General features: G+C 52.8%; 2 protein-coding genes across 2 annotated transcripts; both read right to left on the bottom strand.

The window, feature by feature from the left end:
- Window positions 1-248: 248 nt before the first annotated feature.
- Window positions 249-12,343, bottom strand: KCNK17 (potassium two pore domain channel subfamily K member 17). The gene is made up of 5 exons (XM_006926588.1): window positions 12,107-12,343; window positions 9,586-9,700; window positions 6,033-6,193; window positions 5,416-5,590; window positions 249-559 (listed from the first exon to the last, which is right to left on the bottom strand). The coding sequence occupies exons 1-5, from the start codon at window positions 12,341-12,343 to the stop codon at window positions 249-251; spliced, it is 999 nt and encodes a 332-aa protein (XP_006926650.1).
- A 1,813-nt stretch (window positions 12,344-14,156) lies between these two features.
- KCNK16 (potassium two pore domain channel subfamily K member 16) lies at window positions 14,157-20,498 on the bottom strand. Its single transcript, XM_006926587.1, has 5 exons — window positions 20,237-20,498; window positions 16,982-17,096; window positions 15,754-15,920; window positions 14,739-14,904; window positions 14,157-14,431 (listed from the first exon to the last, which is right to left on the bottom strand). Exons 1-5 carry the CDS (start codon window positions 20,447-20,449, stop codon window positions 14,208-14,210), a joined length of 885 nt encoding a protein of 294 aa, XP_006926649.1. The 5' UTR covers window positions 20,450-20,498; the 3' UTR covers window positions 14,157-14,207.
- Window positions 20,499-20,705: the final 207 nt, after the last annotated feature.

Raw genomic sequence — 20,705 nt, 5'->3', positions numbered from 1 at the left:
GCCAACTAAAAGAAAGAATTGAGAAGAGGACCACATACTGCCCTCCAACCCCCTGCACTGAAATTCATATCCATGTCACATAAGATACTTTTTACGTATCCTATTGGGCAGATTTTAATCATATAGCTGTACCTAGTTTCAAGAGAAGACAAAAAAAAATGTAGTCTTTAGTCTTGGTGGTCACGTGCCAAGCTTAAAATAGGGGTCTTTCTACTGAGGAAGAAGATGGAACAAATACTGGAGCATAGCTAGCTGTCCTTTCCACAGCATGAGACCTGAGTAGCGGGTACCAGATGCTGCATGATTCCCATACACCCCTCCGGACAGCAGCCTGGCTGTGGGGAGTGGGGCTCTGCCTCTTCATTTCGGCCTTGCCTGCAGCTTCGAAGCTTGAGGTCCCTCTTGGAGCTGTGATGGTAGCAGAAATATGATCTCCCTGGGGTCTCCATCAAGGAGAGGATCAGTTTGATGATCAAGGCCAGCCACGCCATCCCAAAGAGAATCCACAGGGACACTGTGTTCTTGTACCACAGTGGGTACCTCCGGGAGGGATCCATTCCTGGAGGAGAGGCAAGGTCAGAGGATGGAGGCCTGGGAAAGTCAGGACCATGTTCCCAGAACAGAAACGGATACACATATATATAATGGAGATATATATATATCTATATATATCTATATGTATATATATATACATATAGATATATATAGATATATATATATACACACACACATATATATATGTAGAATATATATATATATGTAGAATATGGCATACATATATATATGTAGAATACATATATATATGTAGATCTTATATATATATATATACACACACACACACACACACACACACACACACACACACACATATATATATATATGTGGAATATGGCATACATATATATATATATGTAGAATATGGCAAGTCCAAACTGGTCTGAGATTGCTGGCCTTGTGGTCACTTCTGTAGGATTCTGGGAAGTCTCCCTAGGTTGGCACCTTGGGTTTGGAAAATAAATTTCCTCTTTGTCTGAGGCGTTCTGTTTGTGCTCTATTCCAGTAGTTCTCAAAGTAGGGTGCTGGGACCAGCAGCATCAGCACCACCTGAGAGTTCGTTAGAAAATACGAATGATTGAGCCCCGCTCCAGACCGACTGAATCAGAAACTCTGGTGGTGGGACCAGCAATCTCTGTTTTCACAAGCCTTCCAAGAGATTCTGATGCCTGATCTGTTGTTTGCATGTCTCCGTGATGCTTTCTCATATCTGAAGGGAGGTAACTTGCCTTAGTTCTTACTAGCCGTATGACCTTCATTTGTCTGACTATCCCTCACCTGTGAAATGAGGAAAATAATTTATCCCCCTTGGCTTTTAGGATGAAGTTCTAAATTCCTATCTCAAGGTACCTATTTAATTCTTCAGCCTCGATTTACACACCTTTCCCCTTTGAGCGTTATGCTCCAGTCACTCCGATATTTTGCCCATTTCTCCATCGACCACCTTTCTTGCCCCAGGGCCTTTGCACTTGCTGTCCTCATGGATCAAAATGTTCTTCATTTCCAGTTCCTCTTGGCCTGGTTAACTTCCCCTCATCCTTCAGATCTCAGCTCAGATGTCATTCCTCAATGACTAGACTAAGCCACTCTGTTACACTCTCTCATCGTCCATGTGCTTTTGTTGGGCGAGTTACTTTTTATCTCTGGGTCTCAATGTCCTCATCTATAAAATGGAGGCAATGAAGGTTACCACCTTCCAGGACTGTTGTGACTGTCATGCAGGTTCATGCATCAGAAGTGCTCAGAATGGTGGCTGGCACACAGAGTGGTGCATTGGTCAACTGTTGTTGGGTGATTGTTTCACGCACCAGCGGATTCCCACACCGGTGTCCCCAACACAGTCAGGACTGGATAAGAAACGGCTGAGGAAAGGGGTGAATGGGGGTGTCTATGAGGCTTAGATAAGTCATTTCAAGGGCTTGCTCCATAACTTAGTTCTTTCCTGTTTCCTGTCTGCTTCCCTCATCAGGCTGGGATCATTCAAAGGTCGAAGATCTGTCCTCCTATTTCCTCGACATCCTTTTCTGTCTTAGCCGTCTGTACGTCCCCTCTGTCCACCTCCCCATTCTGTTCTACTGGCCCTGAGACAACCTCTCCTGTCCTCCCATACTTAGGTCCCTTGCTTGGGCCCCAGCTCAGGGAGGAGCCGGCAGCCCAAGACCCGACCTTGACTGGCAGGAGCCAGGATTAGATTAGGCTGATTGGGTTACTGGGCCACCATTCCGCTGGCGGTCCCAAATGAAATCAGCAGTGAGCTGGCTCTTTGCCCCTGCCACCCGCCAGCTCAGCTTGCTCCTGGCAACGGAGGGGAGGTGTTCCTTTCCCCATTTATTTCATTTTTTTTTAGTCGAAATCATAAGTGGCAGGAGACCTAGCAGCTGGCAAGGCGCTTAACTGAGTCACAAATGTAATTGCAGGAGTTATGGGGCCAGGGAGGAGCACGGGGCTGGGCTCTGGGGACTGTTCCTGTACTGCTTTTGGGCAAAGAGGAACAGTTGGCTGTGAAGACAAAGTCCCTTGTGGCTGCATATGTGTGAATACATAGTGACAATGGATGTGACAATGCCGGATGTCAGCATTCCCATCCACGAAAGAGATTTGACCTTGTTCCTGGAGGACGAGGAAGGCTGAGAAACGTGGGAAAAAGGGAAGAGTAGTGTTTGTCCCCTCTCATCTGTGGAAGATTCCGGAATGCACACATATGAAAAGTCCTGACTTGGGGGTCTAAACTAGACCTTCCCTAAGCTTGCCTGTTTTATGGGCTTAATCATCTTCTTTCGTTCACCTTATAGATGAGGCAGTCGGGGATTTCAGTGTGGTGATTTGCCACAAGGCATTGACATGGCTACAGATGGAACCAGAGTGAGTAGCAAATCTCTGGAGATGTCGTCAAGGGGGCAGCTCTGCCCGCAGCACCTTAGTGGAAGTGGTCTGCCTGGGTAGCTCCTCTGGGCTTTAAAGGGCCCTTGTGGGGTTGAACTAGGCCTCCTGAGTCAGGGTGTTTGGTGGAAGGGGGTTCTGGGAGGCCTGTGCCCTATACCCCAGACTCCCCTGTCCGGCTGTTCTCCACGGGGTGGCTCACAGGGTAGCGGAGACCCTGATCAGCCCTCCTTCCCCTATAGACATGGCCGTGCAGATGTCACTACCCCTCCCTTGATGGTGGAGAAGGCCTTTACCCCCATTTCCAGGGTGCGCTTGTCTAGAGAGGGCTGCCCCTTCATCCCTCTTCATCCCTGCCTCAGTGGACTGTGGGGCCTCAGAACATCCTCAGAGAGATTCCCCTCAACCCCTTGTAGGCTGTCCCTGTTGTCTCCTCCCACCAGGACCAAACTTTGGGAGCCTTGGTGATCTGCGGAAACCAAGAAACTGTAGTTGGGGGTCCTGTTCCCGCTTCTTTTTCCTCTTCTTGCACTGGGCTCCCTCAGAGAACCAGGCCTTCTGGGCTTCTAGGTTTAGGACTATCACTGGGGCCGATAGCTTCATCTTCTGAGCCCTGATTGGGAGAGGCTGCTGCAGGACCTGTCAGAGCACACGCCCTGCGTATAGGCTGCTACTGCTGGCTGGACAGAAGAGTATTTCTGGGTGGCCCAAGTGCAGCATGGGACGAAGAGGGCTCAGAGTGGAGAGGGAGGTGGGTCCCCGACACACAGAGGGCCTCTGCAGTCCTAGTCATGGCTTTTGTACTCCATCCTGACTATGGGAAAAACTGAAGGTTTTTAGAGGAGCTAGGCAGGTGACATGATAGTACTTGTCATTTTTAGAGGTCATAAGAGCCAAGGGGAGACAAAGATAGAGAGATTGCACAAATCCATGGGTGCCATCTTCACTGTGCTCTGTGTGACTACAACCCCTTAAGGCTATGCAGTGCTATGCCTGCCCAACCAGCCATATACAACTGCCTTGCCTGGACTAGGGAAGTTGCAGCTGGAACAGAGAGGAGAGGACAGATCTGAGAATCATTCTCTGAGCTGTGAGCGGGCAGATGTGGACCTTGGAGCTGCAGGGCTCAGCTCTCCTCAGACACATTTCTCTACCTTCAGGGTAGAAGAAGTAGTAGCAAAGCCCACTTGGAAGAAACCTTCCTGAGAATTTCCTTCCAGAGAGATGGCCTCCAGGATGGAAGATATCAGGAAGGGGCAGTATGAGGCGCCTGACACAGTTCTTCCCAGAGAAGGAGAAGTTCAGGGAAGGGGACATTGCACACAGGCAAAAAGACAGTGAGGAGGTCTTTGCCATCACTTACCCCAGGCACCTCATTCTACAGACAGGAGCACTGAGGCCCCGAGAGGGGGTGTGAGGTGGTCTAGAAAGAGTATGTGTTTTTGAATCAAACTCATCAGATCAGAATCGATATCTCACTAGCTGTGCAATCTCAGGCAAATGGCTTGGCATCTATGCACTTCAGCTTCTTCTTTAGTAAAATGGGGTGACACTCATTGCTCTAGGTTGCCTGATGAGCTAGATGTTTAGTAATCTCATTTCAATATTCCAGGCTGGATTTTGTCTCCAAAGGAGTGCAGAAGGGCAGGGCTTCCCTCCAACTTAGAGCCACGGATCTGAGTAGGTGTACCGAGCCCCATGAGCCCAGGTGTGGTGGTGGCCAGTGCTCATATAGTGAACCTTCAGGTGTGAGAGCGGAGGGGCATGTTGAGGCTGAGCTGGGGGGTCCAGCCACCCCTCAGGCCCCACAGAATGTTCTCCACTGCCACCTGCTGGGCATCTGCCTCAGCTTTATTATGCAAGGCTTCTAGGGCCCTTGGCTTGCCTAGGTTGGGTGGTGACCACTGATTAAATCCCATCTTGGGCCCTCGAGGCCACACATCCATTCTTGCTGGCACTGAGATTGGCTGCCAATTGTTTTCCAGTGGGGATGGGGGAGGCTGGGGTTACCTGCGTCTCTGGACTCTCCAGCCTGACCCTATTGGGCCCCCATCTCGGGGCATTGGGAAGCTTGGCATTTCATGGGGTAGAGTCAAGTGGGCAGGAGAGACCTTGGGACAAGGACAGACTGGGAAAGGGGCTCCCCTTATCTGATGAGCTCTAAGAATGATAGTTGAACCTGTGGATGTGTGAGGCTTTCCCAGCGCCCCAGGAGTGAGATTTCCAGCCCAAAGCACTAGTTCAAACTCCAGTTGTCAATTTTTGGCTGGGTGACCTTATTAGCCTTGTCACATAACAAAGTCGGGTTGAAACTGCCAAGGACCCTGTCCTCTGTACTTTGGGCCTCCAAACCCCCGAAGGGACTGATATGCAGCAGGTGTCCCATGGACACAGCTATGGGAGCAGATGAGTGAAGCATCAGGCAGCTGAGTCTCCGACTGCCTATCCCCCTCCCCCACCCCACCCACTGGGAACTCTCACCAATCACATAGTCGCCGAAGCCTACGGTGCTGAGGGTGACGAAGGCAAAGTAGAAGCCCTCCGTGTAGTTCCAGCCCTCCATGTGGGAGAAGAGCAGTGGGGGCAGCAGCAGGAAGAGCAGGAGGCCCGAGAGGAGGGCGCTGGAGCTTGCCAGCCAGCGAGCTTTGACTGGGTCCTGTGGGTACGCACAGCGCTCAGCTCCCATGTGGCCCCTGCCCAGTGCAGGGGTTGGGAGCAGGCAGGCTGAGGGTACTGAGCTGCAGGCAGTAAGGAGGGGGCCACCCTTGGGGCCTCTCCAGGTGCCTCGTGCCCTTCTTGTTGGCCAGGTACCCATGCATCTCCCCCACTGATGCCCTTCATTACTAAAATCTTCCTTTCTGGGCAGTGACCCCCAATCCTACCACATCCCCACCAGTAACCCCAATTCACAGAAGTAGCTCCTGCTCCCACCAGTGACTCTCCCACTCCGGGTCCCCCATTCCCACCACAACTGTCCTTTTTTATTAAACACTCTCACTGAGGGCAGTGACTGCCCTCACCATCACTGGCCCTGATTGCCAGCAGGACTCCTCATTCCACAAAGGACCTACTGTTCCTCCATTCTCGTGGCCCCTCACCTGCCAGGCACCCCCCAGCCTGCGGGTGCAGCTGTGCACACCCTGCTCCATGAGGTGCCCCAGGTGGTTGAGCACGAAGAGGTTGAGCGGGATCCCCACCAGAGCAAAGAAGATGCAGAAGAGGCGGGCAGCTATCGTGCGGGGGCTCAGGTTGCCATAGCCTGAGAGAAGACAGGAATGCTTCAGGAGACCTTTCAATCCCTGGGCCCACCATTCCTAACCAACTCTAGATGGGGGGCCCTATATATCCATTCCCTCCTTCCAGATGGGAGTTATGCCCCATATTTTACAGATTGGAAAACCGAAGCTCTGGGAGGGCCGGCAGTGTGAGTGAGCACAAACGCACAAAGCGTGAGTCCTGTCTTTTCTCTCTTCACTTCCTCCCTCTCTTGGTGGGCAATAGGATGGGGAACAGGGGCCTGTGAGGCTTTGGAGCCTCCAGTCACTGCACCTCTGGGATCTACTGCACCATTCAAGCTGAGATCTGTCTCCAGGCAGCTCCCAGCCCACAGCTGGGCACCAAATTTGGGCCACCCCTGTCTGATGCAGCATCCCTCTAAAAGACCTTTCCAAGCCTCTGTTCCCTCGTCTGTAAAATGGGGATGTTGATATTCATCTCAAGGCGTGGCGTGGGAATGAAAGGAGGCAAGGAAGATGTGCTGTAGGTGGGAATGTGAGCTCTCAAGCATCTAGTGTACAGGGGGTGCTAAATAAATGTTTGTTGCATGAATGAATGGATGACTGATGGAACTCCACTGAACAAGCTTCTGGTCTGAGGACATCAGAGGCTTCCTCTAGAGCCCCACCCATCTTCTCCTCTTGGCCTTTATAGGTTCCTTCTCTAAAGGCAGAAAGTCTCTTCACTGTTGGCATCATGAAGACATAAGCTTCTTGGTAAACCTCTCTGCTTGCTTCCTCACCAACCCCTTCTCCTCCAGCTGTGCCCCACGCCCCCCGCCTCAACCCCGAGTCCAAAGACTCTCTGTCCCTGGGGGTCTTTTCATTCAGTTCTAACCTGTGGGATGGTAGCACTTAGATTATAGATTTGGGAGGACCCCTGTGAAGGCATTTGCCTTTCCAAAGCTGACAGGAAATGGATGTTTCTCCTTCCCATTATTCTCGGTTAGTCCTCAGGTCAGCAGAATCAGTAGATATCAGTGAAGCCCTCACCTACCTGTTGAGTGCTCCATTTAAGCCTCCTCTCACTTTAGCATTTCTCCTACCTGTCACCTCTTTCACTTTCCTAGTCCAGCCCTAGGACACTTTGCTAGGGTCCTCTGTGGTGGGGCTCCCTTGCACCTTCTCTGAAATCAGTCCTCAGTTTCAACCCTCTCAGCTACCTGGTCCTCCTTACTGTTTGCCAAACATACCAGCCACACTCTTCCTCAGGGCCTTTGTATGTGCTAGTGGAAGGTTTCCCAGTTACCTGCATGGCTTGCTCCCTTATTCTGTTCATGTCTCTGCTTCAGTGTTATCATATCAGTGAGGCCTTCAATGATCACCCCATCTACAGTGGCCCCCTCATCACTATCAGACTCCCTTACATGGCTTTATTTTTCTCTAAGCACCTCTCATAATCTGAATACTGTCTGTGTATCTGTTAGTTTGTTATGTGTTCCCTCACAGTAGAATGTCAGCCCCCCATGGGCAGGGACTTGCCAGCTTTGCTCACCATTGTGTATCTTCAGCACCTAGAACTACTGGCCCATACTAGATACTCAGTCTTTTTGTTAAATGAATGGATGGATAGATGAGTGAACAAATGAGCAAGCCAGGGATGGAGTTTATAGATAAAGAATGATTTTGGGGCTTAGACCTGTCCTGTTGGTCCAGAAGTGTTCATGTGCCTGACAGACCCCATTTCATTTTAGGGCTTGGAAAGTACAGCCCTCACAGGGTGCTGGTCCTGAGGTACTGGAAAGAGCAGACAAATTCCACCTCTGCTGATTACTAGCTATGTGACCCTGAGGACGTCATACGACTTCTCTGTGCCTCAGTTTCCTCATCTGTGGGATGAAAATAATAAGTTCTATCCTCGGAGGTTAGACTGTATGGACAAAATGAGCTCTCATACTGCCTGGTACAAGTAGACCATGCATGTAGGCTGGGGCGGGGTCCCCCTCCCTTGGCCCTCTTCCCCCTCAGAGCTGGCTCAGACAGCTTTAGGGCAGAACTGAGTGGTGAGGAAGGAACAGGGAAATAGTCCAGGCTAGGAATCGTACTTCTGGGAATAGACAGTCTGTGAAACTCTGAATTTGGAGGACCAAAGTCATGAGTTGGGGGCAGAGGGTGTAGGAAGTGTGGGGTTCAGAGACTAAAGATCCTCACACATCTGGAAGGCCTGGCCCACAGTGACTGTACATCAATATCCCCTCTTGCCCCAAAGCTCAATAAACGCTGGTGGAATGGGTATTTTTTGGAATTCATTACTGTGTCGGCGTTTGTTGAATACCTGCTGTATGCTTGGCCTTGTACCAGATCCAAGGGTTATAAAGATTGATAAACACCATCCTGGCCAGTCATTCCAGGGCACATGATCCATGGAGTCTGAGGGGCCTCCCAAGCATGCTTGCCTCAAGGGGAGGACCGTCCAAGCTCCCGTGTAGCTCCGAGACCTGCTTCCAAGAAGTACTGGCTGATTTGAAGCTAGATAGAGAGTCCTTTGGGTGCTCCTGTCTGCTCCATTCTTGGAGAACAGAGGCTGGTTTCTTGGGGAGAGGATCCCGGTTGGCCAAGAGCGGGTGGAGGTAGTATAAGCCACCAGTGATGTCAGCCTGCCACCTGGTGGTAAGTCCAGTGTCATGCAGGAACCGGGGCCTGGCGCAGGGCTGGGGGTGGGGCCGCCTGACTTATTTCCTGGATCTCGGAGCTGGAGGGATCTAGGCTGCTTCTCTCCTTCCCCACGCAACAGCCTCTAGGACAAGTTTCACTCTGCTCTTAGGAGGACAGGGTTAGAAAAACGGGAGGGTCCTGTGTGTGAGGAAAGAAGGGGGCTTGGAGAGGACAGTGATGGGGGTAAGGGAGTACTTAAGTGAGCTGAGGAGAGGCCTCTAGGAATGGCCACTTCTCCCCAAAGGCTGAGAACAGGGGATCGAAAAGTTATTTTTGGATTTCTACTTGTCCCTTCTTTGCCTCCTCTCCCTTCTTCCCTCCCCATCCTTCCCCGTCCCGCGCCCCTGGACTCAGTGTTGGGTGAACTTGGCTGAGGAGACCGAGACTGAGACACTTACAGGGCTCAGAGCATCTTTACTGCTGCACAGGGGAGATCCTCTGCTTCCTGAGAATTTGTGTGACACAGAAGTTCCCTAGAGCAGTGCTTCTCAAACTCGAACTTGCACACAAATTCCTAGGGACCTTGGTGAAAGGCAGAAATTGATACAGCAAATCTGCAATGAGCCTGAGATTCTGCCCCAGGTAGTGCCCACACTGCAGGGATTGACTACCCTTGGAGTCTCGAGGCCCTAGTAATCCCTCCAAAAGGCACTGGTCCCCTGACCCTTAGCAGGAGGCCACCTTCTCCAGCCCTGCCAACTTGGCCTCATCCCGCTCTTACCAATGGTGGTGATGGTGGACACAGAAAAGAAGAAGGAACCCATGAGTTCCCAGCGCTCCATGCTGGTGATGTTGTTGAGGACGATGGTCCCACTTTGGTATGCTTGGATGATGCCCTAGGGGAGAGGCTGCAATGACCACCAGATTCCACTGGGTGACTAGGCTCTTGCACCCAAACCCACATACATGAGAAGGTGCACACACACGTACACACATACACACACACACACAAATACTCATGGACAATCCTCACAACCACTCTTTGAGCCCAGCTTGTCCTGGGCCAGGAGACTTTTCCGCTTCAACCAGGGGCTCCCCAGGGGCAGGCAGCAGGTGGGACAGCTCCCTCCACTTCTCTTTACCCTAGAGCCCAAGTCAGCCCAAGATATCTCACTGGATAGAGGGACACCATTTATTTTCTTCTCTGCTCACTTCCATTCTTGCCACAAGCACTAACCAGGCATGGCATGTGGTGTTTTAGGGGACACGAAGATTAAAGAGACATGACCTTGGTCCTCAGCGAGACCGAGACAGACTTAACTCTAATGTAGTGCCATCAATGCACCTTCAGGCATTAAGGCAGTGAAGCTGCATGATCCTGGGCAAGATATTCAATTTCTCTGTGCCTCAGTTTCCTTATCTGCAAAATGGGAAGACCAATAGCACCTACTTCACAGAGTTGTTGTGAGGGTTAAATGACATCTTAGGTGTGAAGACTTAGAACTTTGCCTGGACATGGTAAATGTTAGTGGTTGCTGTCATCATTATTGTTATGAATATAATGCTGTAGGAATACAGAGAGGAAAGGTGTTCATTCTGACTGGGAGGGGGCAAAGGCTTTATGGATGGGGTAATGTTTAGTTGGAACTTCCTTGAACTTCCAGATAGGATTGCTCCCAGTGGAAGGACAGTTAGGTAGATGGCAGGCAGTACTGCACCTGTGATCTTGAACAGGGAGGCTGAAAGGTTGTTTGGAGTCAGGCCACGCTTGGCTCTGCCGTGTCAGGGATGGAGCAGAAGGCCTCTTCCAAGGCCACTGAGCAAAGGAGAGGCAAGATCGGGTTGTGTGCTCTGCTACAAATGGTAGGGTAGAAGATGTTGGCAGCTGGGAGAGAAAAAAACTCCTACAGGAGTGAGTGATGGACAGGGCTTGGCTTGCATGCTGGTACAGGGTGGAGACATTCAGAAGCCTATGTGGTGTGGTTAGTGAGGGAAGCATCTAAGACCACTGTGAGCATGTATAGATGTGAGGCCAGGGGCAGAGACTTAGAATAGGTGGAAGAGGAGGGCTGGGAGGAGAAGGGCAGCCTGCTCTTGACCTTGGGGAATTCAAGGGCTGCTAGAAAGTTGCATGTACATGACTACACTCAGCAGGGAGATCTGGCTTGGAGACACCATATCCTTTTTTTGAGGATGAAGCCACAGGGGAGTTGAGTGAGGTGTGAAGGGATTGGAACAGGAGGGCAAGTGTTCAGAGAGAAAACCCCGCCGGGACCCTCGGGAAACACCCACACCCACAGATCCACACTGAGGCAGTAGTCATGGTGGTTCGTAGACCCAGTAACCTGGCTATGTAGCCATGTATTTGAATTCAATCTCTCTGAGCCTCCGTTTCTTTATCTCTAAAATGGGGATGATAATGCTTCCTCTCCTCCACACGCCTCACTGTCCCATCTTCTGAGCCGTCTCTGTCCTCAGGGACCTTGATATCCTCCCGGCCACTGCCCCCTTCGGCCCCTCCGTGTCTCTGCGGCTGGGGCGGCGCGCCTATTCCCTGTGACCAAAAACTCAGAGTAACGAGGGGTCAGCTAAAGAGCGCCCTTGCGTCCGCCCCTGCTTCTCTCGGACCCGGGCCTGCGCACTTGGAGAGCCCGGACGCTGGCATATGAATCTCTGCCCCTATTCCGCCCACCACCAGGACAAGCGATCCCTGCGCCCCTTTCTCCCCAGACGCTGACAGTCGTGCCCTGGGTCTTGCTCATTCTTAAGCACCGCCCAGTGACCCCTGCCGCCCTCGCTCCCTATTCACATATTTGCACCCAGGGTTCCTTTAAGGAAGGGGTCAGGCGTGCCCTTTCGTCCTTTGCCCGCGGTCTGATCCGGACACAGCGCCGTGACTTCCCAGTTCGACTCCTTCCCTGTCACTACCCAAGCCAGCTAAGCGCTCCTTGCCCCTGTTCTGACCCGACCGGGTCGCCCCTGGCAGCTCCTGACTCGGGTAAGCGCGCCCCCTGTCGTCCTCATGCCCGAATTCGCATGTTTGCCCCACGCAACCCTCGCGCCCCTAAAAGGGCGACTCGTAGAGCCGCGCTGAGCATCTCGGTCGCTGAAACCCTTTCCCTGGCTGTCCAGCCCAACACTCTCGTCCTCCACCCCGCCACGCTCTCCCTCCCATCGTCCCCGCGTCTGTCTCCTGCACCTCTCTATTGGGGATGTGCTCCCGGCATTTCCCTGTCGGGAACAAGCGCTTCCCTACCCCGGAACTCCCCGCCGCGCCCAGGCGGGCCCCGTTCGCCCCTGACCCGGATCAGCGAGTCCAGCGCCGGGCCGTCCAGACACGTGAAGTTTCTCAGCAGCGCCCACTTTTCGCGCTGGAATCTCTCGCTGGAATCCTGTGCCGCGGGGCCCTCCAATACGCAGAACACGCCGGTGCCCAGAGCCAGGTAAGCCAAGTAGGCGAGTAGCAGTAGCACGGTGCCCGGCACCGCGCAGCTCCGAGCTCTGCCCTCCGGCACCGCCTGGGCTCGCGGTCTGCACATAGCGGAACAGGCAGGGAGGCGGGGGCCTGGAGCCACGGACCAGGACTAAGACAGAAAGGAAGGGCTGGGAGCTCAGTTGGTCCCTTCTCTAGCCAACGGCTGCCTGTGCCCAGTTTTCTCAGCAGAGGAGGCTTGCTGGACAGCCGTGCCCCACCCCGCACCGGGATCCAATCCCAGGGACAAAAAGAGGCCCTGAGCCGTGGGCATCTGGCCCCGCCTCAAATGTGTATGGAGTGCTCCCATCTTCCCCCGCCCCAGGCCTAGCTTGGAGAGAAGGGGAGGGCTGCTGGTTGACAGCAGATGCTGAGAAGGAAGAGGCCCAGAGCCCTTAGTGTCCTGTGGCAAACAATGGGAGGGACTCCTGGAGACCACATTCATGGGGAAAGGAAAGTAGAAACCAAGTTTATTGTCATAGGACCCCGGCCTAAGTTCTTGGACCCTGGGACTATCTCCAAGTACTTGTTGCCTGTCAAGTCTTCCCTGGATCTTTCACACCATCATCCTTTACTTTGTATACCCAAAGAGGAGGACTCCAGATGATCACCACTTGTCCATGATCTTGACCAGTTGGCTTGTCCATTCCCTGCTTCTGAAGAGGCTCCTAACTCCCTCCTTCTACCCAGAATGGAGGAAGGGTACTGAGTAGGTAAAGTGTCCGTGGGGGTCCTCAGCTTCTCAGGGCTCTCTTCCACATCAGGAAGTCCTGAAATGTAACCTATGTCTCCTGCTACTGAAGACCCTCGCCACCTAGAGCCCTCTCTGCTTCACAGCCTTACCTTAGTCCTGTCCAGAGGTCCCCGGCCATGTATGGGACTGCCTTGCTGCTCGGGTGCTGGGAGAGGTAAGGGCCAAGAAGCTGGGCCTTGGGATGGACTGGCTTAAATATTTCCTTGCCTTCTGACCCGAGATGTCAGAATGTGTTAGGAGAAAGGCCAGAGCAGCAGAGCTTGTTCCCAAGGGAGGCCAGGCCTCCATGGAGCTCATTTTCCTGGAAGTCTCCTGGGATCTGCTGGCTCTCCATTTTCCCAAGAAAACATGTGTTTGGAAAGGCTCTTAAGATAGGAGCCCAGAGGGCATGATGGGGTCAAGGGGAACCCTGGGTGAGGTCAGGGGAGGCCGTGCCCAGGAAGGTAGATGGGATACCCACGATCTCCTAAGCCTTCCTCACGGACAACTCTAGACCTCTAGGCAGGGGCAACTGGCAGGCTTTGAGAGGCAGCTTACCCGCCCCTCAGTGTAGCTTCCTGAGGGCAGATATTCCGTTCGCACTAAGATGCTCCAAAGTCTCTGTCCCTCTCCTTGACCCTCCTTGTCAGCCATTCCCATGGACTCTTATCATACCCTGGTCTGCTCTCGTCATAGCGTTTTGGGCACCAGGTTGGGGCCTTTCTACTTGGCTAGATGCACATGGAAGGCAGGAACTTTCCTTGTTGTAGTCCCAGAGCCTGGCATAGTGTCTGACACATAGCGGGGGCCAGACCATTGCACATTGTGCACGTGTCCAGTGAGGCAAAAGTAAAGTCACTCTTTGTTTGGCTGTCATATATGAGGTTTCCTGGGAAGGGGGTTGTACGGAGGGCAATGGGATTCGGTCACAGTGATCCATGTCTGGTTACTTTTGATGGGGAAAAGGGTAAGGGCTCTGGGACAACGGTGCACATCTCACTCCACATGCATCCGTCTCCAATTCTGTCTCTATGTCTCCTTTCTTGGATACTCCTGCCTCTTTTCTCTCTCCAGAGCGCTCTTGAGACCAGCCGTGGCTGGGAAATGAGTAGATTGGGAGAAGAGCAGGTGGGAAATCTAGAGGCATGTGGGCTGGGATGAGGAAGCTGGGAAGGGCTCCTGGGGCCACTGGGGGGCCTCATGCAGAGATGGGGATCTTCTGAGGTCTGGGGAGTCCATTGGTCTCTGGGGCTCCCCTTACCTTGAGGCCAAGGCCTCTGCTGAGCAGCCAGAGCTGGGAGCATCTCTGCAGAAGAAGGGGGCCTAATGGGAGGATCAGCGCCAGCCATGCCAGGCCCAGGAGGATCCAGATGGCTGCCAGGCTCCGGTACACCAAGATGTAATGCTTGCTGGGGTCTGTGCCTGGCAGGGAAGGGAGGCGTGATGAATGCCAGGGGTCTGAGGATACAGCCATACCCCAGGTTCCATAGGGGCCCCTCCAGCCTCCTCATAACAAGGATCAGCAATGGAGGTCCCTGGGATAAGGGTGAAAGGTTCCAGACTAGCAGCTTTTGAGGATGTGAGAATCCACACAGCCTCAGAAATCATTCGTCATCTCCAAAAAAAAACAAGGGCTATCTGATGCCCAATAATTATACCCCACCGACATCCCCCCATCCTCCAATTCTGGTGTCCCCCACCCTGAGATATGTGACTGCCTAGTTCTCACCAACGACATAGTCCCCGAAGCCGATGGTGCTGAGAGTGATGAAGGCAAAGTAGAAACCCTCACTGAAGCTCCAGCCCTCCACGTAGCTGAAGACCATGGGTGGGAAGACGAGAATGACCAGCGTCCCCAAGGTCAGGAACAGAGACAGGCCCAGGATCTGAAGTAGCTGGAGGGAGGGAGGGAGTCTGTCTCTGAGTCCAATAGGAAGGCCTTAGGATTGTATGGGGGCAGGATCTGGGGCAAATTTGAGAGTTGGGTTGGGTCATAGCTAGGTCCCTTTTCTGACCTGCAGACCTTTGTAGTGGGACTTGGATCTCCGTGTGTGTGGCATCTTGCCCAAGTCAGGGAGAGGTTATGTCAGAGGGATTGCATTAGTGGGTCAAGTCAGAATTTGGAGATTCCTTTGGACTGGGGGAATCCACTTGTACAGGTCCCCCAGGGACTCAGATCTGAGACAGCAGACTATCACCAAGCTGTCTCAGATTCCTCTGCACCCTTGTCCTTCTGGCGTGCCTGGCTTTTTAAGGGACTGGCCAATGGGCTGGGCACTGGGAGCATGCTGGGTGGCCTGGAGTTTGTTTTCAAACACAGGAAAGGATGTTGGAGTTCTGTGATGACCACTGGTATGTGCTGTGTTGACCAGCTGTCAGCAGGTGGCTTCCAGCTGTCAGCTCCTTCAGGATGTACAGCAGCTACTGCCTGCCTGGCCCAGGGCACGCCCTTCCCAGGAAGGCCACTCTAGTGCCTGATTGTGGGAGGTGTATAAAGTCCTGGTCATTTCAGCTCACCGTGGGACAAATCCAATGGCTTGTACATGCTGCAGACCTCCTCGAGGGGCTGGCCAAGTCTTTGTCCAGCCTTCATCACAATTCAACTTCTCCCTCTGCCTAATCCTTTTCTTCCACAGTTGCCTACCTAATATCTGCTTGCCAAACTCTGTCGCAGTGTCAGCTTCTGGAGGACTCAACCTGCAATAGGTTCTGTCATGGCAGGGCTGTGGGAGGAGGGTCCCTACCTGGGAGCGCCTGGGCTGGTCTTCCCACCTCTCAAGGGTGGTCAGGTGGCCACAGAGCCATGTGCCCAGGCGGTTGAGGAAGACCACGTTGAGTGGGATGCCCACCAGGGCATAGAAGACACAGAAGACCTGGCCTGCCTCGGTGCTGGGTGCCAGGTTCCCATATCCTGCAGAGGAGGAATGTGCAAATGTGGGAAGAGAAGGTTCAGAACTTCCTTTCCCATAGACTGTTCTTCCACCACCTCTGTGGGGAGGAGGGGAAGCTCCCTTGTTCTCATGAACACTCTTCCCATTCTCTGCTAGAATGATCTCTATGTTTAAGAATCCTGCTGTCTTTTTAAAGGCTCATCTCAAATGACGCTGCCTCTAGGAGGCGCTCTTGAGTGCAGCCCTCTTCCTCTTTTCTAGATGTGGTTCCCCATAGTGCTCTGTGTCGTTCCTACCTAATTATTTACTTTGCCTCATACTATTGTTTTTGATGTGTTTATCATTGATTGGATCAGATGTTCCTTGAGGGCCAAGTTTGGGTCCGATCTAAGTTTGTACGTATTCCCCTACCCTGACTTCCTCCTCTGCCTTGCATGTCACCTGAGCTCAAGGAAGATGTTGGACTTAATTGGACTTAATTGGTCGAATGGGGGAGACTGGGGTTAGTAGGGGTCTGGTGGTTTCCTTGTGGGAGGTAGAGTGGGTTTTCTGGCTAAGGGGCACAGCAGACATTGTCAGTGTCCCTTGGAACACCCGGGGTATCACATGAAGCTTTGTGGACAGTTCCTGTATACGCAGATGACCTCCCACCCCAAGTCCCTGTATCACTCTCTACCTGAGAGGTTTTCTCTGGCCGCGGGAATGCCCTTCGTCTGTGGGCAGGTCCAAAATACTGGAGAGTTAATACCTCCAGGGTTAGCTTGTAACCAGCCAGGGAAGGAGTTGGTAGAAAAACACCCCTGCTTTCTTGTCCCTTGAGGGGCCTGTTCTAAGGATGGGTTCTAAGGAAGCCTCTCAGAGGGTTCCCAGCAGGACTGAGCCCAGTCGCCCTACCCAGTAACCTGCTGCTTGATGCATACTTTGTTGCCTTTTCTCCCTTTTCTGTTTCACTTTCTCATGTCTCTACTTGTACTTCCTGGAATTGTCTCCTAGATAAACCATATCCTTCTCTCGGCACCTGCTGTTGAAGAACCCAAACCAAGATGGCTGTGGGGAAGCCCTTTCTTCACCAGCCCTTTACCTATGGTGGTGACGACTGTGCCCGCAAAGAAGAAACTGCTGCCGAAGTTCCAGTTGCTGGGGTTGGTGGAGTTGCCTTTGGGGTTTACGCCCTTCATCCGAGCTTCCAGGATGACCTGTGGGGTGGGAGGAAGAAGGACTTGATGGCACCAGCTGTTGGATAAGCTCCAAACAAGATGCTTTTTTGTTAAGAATGATATTCTTAGATAGTCTCATTTCCATCTCGTGGAAAAGGACACTAGGCTCCGAGTGGCTACGTGATTTGCCCAAGGTCATTGGATTTCAAACCCACTGCCTGGTCCACTATCCAGGGCTGACTGATGTGTGGGCTCTAAGCTTTGGCTGGTGGAAAGGAATGGACCTAAAGAGGCAGAAGATGCTTAAGGAGTGGTCCAGGTGGGAGACACTGCTATGGCCAAGGGGGTGAGCTGCAAATGAGTTGTTAGGACGATGGGAAGATTTTCAGGTTGGATGTTCCTGGAAGAGTTTGCTTGGGAAAATGAGGTTCAGGGACCATTGGGAAGCCATGGGGCTGCTCTCCCATTGGGTTAATGGTGGAAGGACAGAACCCTGTGTCCTCTGAGCGTCCAGGTGATCAGGCAGCCTTGCTCTTTGCTGCCCCCTAGTGAGTCCCAGCCCAGGCCTACAGGCGAAATTCTATCAGAGGCCAGGGCAAAAAGCATACACGCGCTGCGTGTATGTGTATGTGTGTGTGTGTGTGTGTGCGCGTAGTGGTGGTGGTGTATCTGATGTGTTGTAAGCATGTGATGTGTGCATGGGTGCTGTGTGTTGCGGTGTGTGTGCTTTGTGTGTATGTTGAGTGTGTGCTTATAGAACCTGAACCCCTCCCTGCAGGCTCAAGCCTAAGCCCCTCTGTTTCTGGGCCCAGCCCTCTTGGAGATGGGCAGGGCTCTCTCGTCTGCTCCCCAAATCTCTCCCCTGTAGCTGTGAATTGTTCCAGGGTAACAGCACAGCCTTGCCACCTGGTAGAGCTCCAAAGGCAGGAGGGAGGTGGGGAGGAGGCAGCTCTGGCCTCTAGTTCCTGTGGGAACTGTTTTCCTGATGAATGGGTGAGTGAGCTCTGGCCGGGGTGGCCCCAGTGTGCCAGGCTGGTCGGGTGTCCTGACACGGGATGTCTGCTTCTTCTCACTTTGGCAGATCTGGCCTCTTCACATGTGGATTTTGGCCTCCTTCTCTTTCCCACACACCCAGAGAGACCAGGATGGAACATTCTGGAACACACTTGCTCCCTGGAGACCCTCACCCATCAGAACAGCACTTGCCCTGGACCCATGCTGTCCCCCAAGACCACTCTGATGTTCTCTATCCCACTGAGGAGGGGCCATGATGTCAGTGGAGATACTGAGTGTGAAGCACCAAATAAGGACCTTCCATCCTTCTCTAAGAATCCATGCATGGTGGAGTAGGTCAGATGTTAGCCTTGTGAACCTGGGCCAGACTTGTTTCCTGATGGAGTCAGCCTTTAATACTGCTCGTGGTGCTGTTTATAGCTTTTCCCCCTTGCGATTTGAACAGTAATGTATATTTTTGAATCTTATCTCAGAATTCTTCCGCCTTTCAGTTGAACATCCTCTGGCAAGTGAGTGTACCTCCCAAGGAGGCTGAGGCCTTGAACGATGTCCTGGCTCCCCTGGAGAGGCTGAGGGGGTGCTGTTAATCAGTGGCACCTCCCTTGAGGCTGCAGTCAAGGCTGCTGCATCCCCACTCAGTTTGCAGAGCTAGTTAGATCCCAGCTACCAATCCTTCCCACACCCTCTGGCTCCTGGGTTTCACCCGGAACCCAGGGCTGAGAGAGGAGGAGGTTCCAGGGCCTCTAGGACCTCTGCCTTACCCCCTACCTCAGGGTCTTGAGAGGCTCCTGAACCCTTCTCAGCTCTGATATGGGTGCTACGGCCCCAGCCCTGTACTGCCTGAGGCCAGAGGCCTCATTTCCTGGAAGAAAGAGCCTGGGAAGGTCTCTCACAGCTCCAGAAAGTTCTCTCTGACCACTCTTCCAGCTGTTCTCCATCCTGGGCAGGTGCCAGCATCACTTGGAGGGCTTGTTAACACACAGACTGCTGGGCCCACACCGAGTTTCTGATTCTTGGGTTTGGGGTGGGGCATGATCACTGGCATTTCTAATGAGCTCCCAGGTGATGCTGGGACAGCTGGTCCAGGGGTTGCACTTTGAGAACTACTGCTCTAGGCTGCATCCTGCTCCCAGGATGTTTGCTAATTTGTGTGGTGAAGAGCAGCTAGCCTAGGTTCAAGTTCTGTCTCTACCACTAGCTGTGTAGCTTTGGCTAACATATTCCACCTCCCTGGGCCTCAGTTCCCAGCTACGAACTGGAGATAGTGATAATATAGGTGATTATGAGAACACACATCTAAAACACTAGGCCCTGGGTGATGAATCATGACTGATCTAAACCCATCATGGTGACTCCACTCCCCACTGTTTAAGGCATATCATAACTAATTATCACTCTGATAACCCTGCACTTGGCTCGTTCCTTTGTGGTGGGATTGTCATTCGCTCTGTTCCCTAGTCTTGAATGCATTCGCCTTCCCCCACAACACCTGGGTTTTGCTTCATTTCTTGGAGATAGGGTGCTGGGGCCCCAGAGTTTGTACGGGGAAGTAGAAGGGGCCCAGGCAGAGTGTGACCTGCTCTGCCACCAGAGAGAGTCCCCCCTGGGCACAGTGCTAGTGGAGCTCAGTTGCCCTGGCCACTGCTTGCCTAGCCCAGCTCCAGGTGGAACCGGGCTGGGGAGGGCCAGCATGACGGCTGCTCCTGACCTTTGCCGGTGTCTCTCATCTACAGCTCTTGAGTGTGGTCAGCACGGGGACATGAGCTGGGGAGAGGGCAGAAGGAACAGCGGCCCTGGAGTTGGGGTAGGGGAAGTGCACAAGTGTGGGAGAAGGAAATTTACACAGCGTTGATAACACTGACTCTCGGCTCACGTTTATGCAGTAAGTGGCAGCTTAGAAAGTGCTTTTAATCTGCTGTTGAATGTCTGTAGCACAGATATAATTGTTCTCCTTACCTTCTAGCTTAGGAAATTTGGGAACAGAGAGGTTAAATGACTTGCCCAGTGTCACAGTGATCTTGTTTTAGACCTGGATCTAGGTATCATCTGGCTCTGTTCCCATACTCTGTACTTCCAAATAGGGCATCAGTCCTGGGTGGTGGCTCTGGACCTGCCCTGAGAACCCCCATTCTGCCCACCATCCCACACCAGTGTTTCCCCTTCACCTGCACAAACTGCTCCAGGGCCCACTGGTCCAGGCAGGTGTAGTTCTCCAGGAAGCGCAGCTTCTCAAGCTGAAACTGGTCCCTAGACTCAGACTCTGCCTGCTTCTCCAGCAGCTGGAAGACAGTGGCGCCGAGCAGCAGGTAGCAGACATAGGCCAGTAGCAGGGGCAGCACCTGGCCACCCCAGCAGCTGCAGAGCCCAGCATGGGGCATGGTGTGGCTAAGACTCTTCTAGGGCCGTGGGGCTGGCTTTGGGAGGAGAAGTGGGAAGAACCTGGGACCTGTGCCCAGCCTCCTGCCTACCTCGCCCTCCTCAGCACAGGTGTCTGCAGGCTGGGAGTCTGTTTGAACAGTGCAGCTCAGCTTGGCTGCACTAAGTGCTGTGAGTGCAAACAGGCCTGCTACCCCTGACCTGGCCTTTTTTTTCCCCCTGGAAAGCAGCAAGTAAGTGGCATGGACCCCTCAAATA

The sequence above is a fragment of the Pteropus alecto genome, unplaced genomic scaffold (assembly GCF_000325575.1).
Source record: "Pteropus alecto unplaced genomic scaffold, ASM32557v1 scaffold7, whole genome shotgun sequence".
Taxonomy (NCBI): Eukaryota; Metazoa; Chordata; class Mammalia; order Chiroptera; family Pteropodidae; genus Pteropus; species Pteropus alecto.
Note: the sequence above shows the minus strand (reverse complement) of the source record. Positions and strands in the feature narration are given on the sequence as shown.